The following is a 3,843-nucleotide window of genomic DNA, read 5'->3' as shown; positions in this document are numbered from 1 at the left end:
CTAAGTAACCACTTTGCCTACCCCTTTCACAGCAAGATCTACAGGACGATGGAGCAGCGGTTTTCTGTCTCTCGTGGAAGAGGGAGAAGCAGATTTCAGCAGGGGTTTTATCCTTCTGCTTTCCCTATTCGCCGGCCGACTGCAGCACCTCTCGGAGCTCGGGTTTCGTGGGGCCTCCGGGGTGACTGCCGGGACAGGGGCTCAGAGGGGAGCGCAGGCTGCATGGCCGCCCCGTGCCTCAGGCTGGCGGGACGGCGGGGAGAACTTCGCTCTCGGCCCTTTTCTCCGAGCCAGCCCCTTCGACCCCGGCTGTGATTTTTCACATCGCCTCTCCGCCACTAATGACATTTAACGACGATAAAAGCTCTTACCTGCGACCTGGCTCTCAAATAATCTGATAGTACACGGTATAAACACAGACACCAGCAGGGGTATAGTCACGACATCGATCTGGTTTCCGCAAGCATGCCCTGGATCCCCCTGTCCACTCCCCCGGGAGCCTGGGGGCCTCTCTCCCCTCCGAGCCCCTGCTTTTTAGGAGTGCACCAGGACGGAGTGAAGGGAGCTCTTGCCCTCGGGGTTGTTGCTCGCGGTCTGTTCCAGCAGCGATGCAGCAGTCGGGGAAGCGGCGGGGCAGATCTGCGAGGCGGCGACCGTGAGAGCAGGGATGGCCGAGGCAGCGGGCAACGCCGGCGCCGGCTTGATGGGCACGGGGACGGCAGGCATGGTCTGTGCCGGCGGGTGGCAGAGGGCCTTCACGGGCATGCCGAAGGGTCCGTAGTCGGGGGACACGGGCACACCGGCCACGGAATCCATGACCCCCACGTGCGGCCACACGGAGCTCACCACGCTGCTGAGCTGGCTGGGCACCGGGTAGCCCAGGTGGTGCATCACCGAGGCCAGCGGAAGCCCGCCGGCCTGCAGCACACCCTTGTAATCTCTGCCGATGATGTTTTCGATGGCGAAGGGATGCTTGAAGCCCGAGGGCTGGCTGCTACCATAGGGCGAGAACTGCGGCAGCCTTCCCACCGCGGCGGCGGCGGCGGCCGCGGCTACGGCAGCGTCGGAGCCCGCCAACCCTGGCACCTTGCCCGGGGGAGGCGGTGGTGGCGGATGCGGATGGAAGTAGTGCACCATGTGCGGGGTGGGCGCCGGGGGCTTGCCGGGACCGCCGCCGCCAGCCCCGCCGCCGCCGCCGCCGCCGCCGCCGCCGGGCAGGTGATGCTCGGGGCGCAGCACCTTGAAGCGCTTGCGGCGGCGGAGGAAGCTGCCGTTCTCAAACATGTCCCCGCAGTCCGGGTGCAACGCCCAGAAGCTGCCTTTGCCCGGCTGGTCGGGTCGCCGCGGGATCTTGATGAAGCAGTCATTGAAGGAGAGGTTGTGGCGGAGGGAGTTCTGCCAACGCTGGGTGTGCTCCCGGTAGTAAGGGAACCGCTCCATAATGAACTTGTAGATGTCGCTCAGGGGCAGCATCTTCTCGGCCGAGTGCTGGATAGCCATGGCCGTTAGGGAGATGTAAGAGTAGGGCGGTTTCTGGTCGCTGTACGAACTCTTCCCCGGCCTGGGCATCGCCTCCCCGCCACAGCACTCCGCGGCCGCGCGATCCCGCCGCTCCGGGCTAGGCACCGCTCAATACCGCGCACGGCGGGCTTGGGATCCGGGGAATTCACTGCCCTGCCCCGCCGTCTCCTCTACATCCTGGGCGCCACCTGCCTGGGCCACAAGCGACAGCGACCTCCCGGCGGCCGGCCAGCGAGTTCCGTGCACGGCTTCCTTCAGCAGCCTCTCCCCGCGGGATGCGCTTGCCTAGCTGCCCCTCAGCTTGAGGGAGAAACAGCTGCCGCCCAGGCCGCGGGGACTCGGGGGCTACGTGCCAGAAGGAGGTCCCGGCCTCGCTGGCGTGCCGCTTTTCTCCTGGAGGCTGCTGAATCTCCCGGACTTCCCCCCTGCCGCCTGGCACACTCGGCTGGAGTTGATGCTCCTCAGGCATTAAGGGCTCGAGAGCATGAAATTACCTCGGGCGTCCGCAGAGACGGGAAAGAAGGAAACAAAAACATCCCTCTCACCGCTCAGTCTGGTGTCCCCTTAAAAGTTTGCGGCAGAGGCGAGCGCCGGGAGTCGCCGGGGGGAGGGGGCGAGAGGAGCGGAGACCGCCGTGGCTCTTGGCGAGGCTTGTGCGCTCCGGCGCGGTTTTGTAATGATGCCCGAGTCGCGAGACCCCCGCAGTTCCTGCTCTCTTGCTATCACATGACAGCCGCTTGGGGACTTGGCGTCTCGTGGAAAGGAGCGAGAAACGGCTCCCGATTCCCCTCTCACTCACATCTCCTTATCAGGGTGAGGTGGAGCCAGGGGGCTGAGGAAACTCCGTAGGACACTAAGATCCGCTTTCCATAGGGCAGGAAACAGTGGCCCGAGCAGGAAGGCTTCCTCCACCCACCTCTCCCACTCCAGCTTCCCTCCACCCCTTTCATAACCCCCCTATCCATTCTCCTCCTTCTTGAACCCTCGCTCCCGCACAGCCCGGTTTATAGCAGTAGGCGCGAACGCCGATAGAAGGGACCGCACCACAGGGAGAAGGAAAGTGGGAAGAGGTCTTTCCTCGTCCCCATGGCAAGTTGAGTCAATCGCCCTGGAGAAACGGCCCTCGGGTTAGCCCCGCAGCAAGCGGGAAACACAGGTCCTCTGAAATATTTTTTTTTTATCATTCCTGTCATTATGTTTAAGAAGCTACGCAAAGACTAGCACAAAACCAAGAGACAAAATATCCTACACTCTCCAAATCGTTACTGTCAATTCTTGCTACTCGCCACGATGCGCCTCATAGAAAACACGTAAAGAACCAGCCAAAGCATCATCTGTATGCTTACAGACGGACTACTTAGCGCCAGTGTTGGTTTAGACCGGCTCATTAGTAGGAATCAATGAACAGTGCAACAATTCCTATCTATCCTCCACACATACTGCATTTTACCAAGTAGGCTGTAGCGAGAAAAAGGGAAGATTGCTTGCTTAGCTGCCGCTAGAGTTGGAAGAAACACTGCTCAACATCAGCACCTCGGAACACAATTACCAAGACGCTATAAAAGGTGCCAGCATAAAAATTACTAGTCGGACTTCTATGGCCTGAATTAACAAATAGGTCGAAAGAGCCTTATAAAGCTATGTATGGAAGAGCTTTTTTTTGAGCCCATCCTTCCAGATGTTGCGCTGGGTCAGACCCCCCCAGGGGTGCGTACCACGCGGGGACGGCAGCTGGAGCAGCGCTGGGGCAGAACACGACCGGCGGTACCCCCCGCGCCCCACTTCTGCCGTCGGGGAGCTGGTTTTGACATCAAACTTGTTTGTCTGCCTCCAACTCAGCTGTTGCAGGTAGAAGTGGTGAAGATGAGGCGGGGGGAGGGAGGGAGGGAGGGGAGGAAAAAAGCTTTTAAATGTGTGCTTATAATCTCTTTTAGGGGCCGAAGGAAAAGGCTAATTTTAAACCCACTCGCAAGTAATGTGTATTTAACAGTTTTTATACCTGATCAAGATTAGTCAAATGAAAAGCATAATCAAAGGTAAAGAAGCAGAAAATGTAGCCACAATTCTGCCAAGCCAAGCTTCCCCAGAAAGCGCGTGGTTTTAAAGAAACTTTCAGATGATTATCTAAAGCACCCACCTTCCTCTGAGAAACTAGGAGGCACGGTGGAAGCAACATTAATATCGTGCATCTTGGGAAGCAAATTCCCGTATTGCCCGCTTGACGAGACCCAGCATTTCAACATCTTTCCTGATGTGTCTATACATTTTCCCCAAAAACATTTTATTCCTGTTTTACCACTTCATCCTGTCCTAACCGTTTAA

The 3,843-nt window shown here is 58.7% G+C and overlaps 1 protein-coding gene across 1 annotated transcript; it reads right to left on the bottom strand.

Annotated features, from left to right (window-relative positions):
• Window positions 1-534: 534 nt before the first annotated feature.
• On the bottom strand, window positions 535-1,569 carry FOXB2 (forkhead box B2). Its single transcript, XM_041396292.1, has one exon. The coding sequence runs from the start codon at window positions 1,567-1,569 to the stop codon at window positions 535-537; it is 1,035 nt and encodes a 344-aa protein (XP_041252226.1).
• Window positions 1,570-3,843: the final 2,274 nt, after the last annotated feature.

Source organism: Onychostruthus taczanowskii, unplaced genomic scaffold (assembly GCF_017590055.1).
Source record: "Onychostruthus taczanowskii isolate IOZ18803 unplaced genomic scaffold, ASM1759005v1 scaffold129, whole genome shotgun sequence".
Taxonomy (NCBI): domain Eukaryota; kingdom Metazoa; phylum Chordata; class Aves; order Passeriformes; family Passeridae; genus Onychostruthus; species Onychostruthus taczanowskii.
Note: the sequence above shows the minus strand (reverse complement) of the source record. Positions and strands in the feature narration are given on the sequence as shown.

What these genes read in the sequence shown, in the direction of transcription:
- FOXB2 (XM_041396292.1), bottom strand. Translation starts at nt 1,569, where the DNA reads ATGCCCAGGCCGGGGAAGAGTTCGTACAGCGACCAGAAACCGCCCTAC.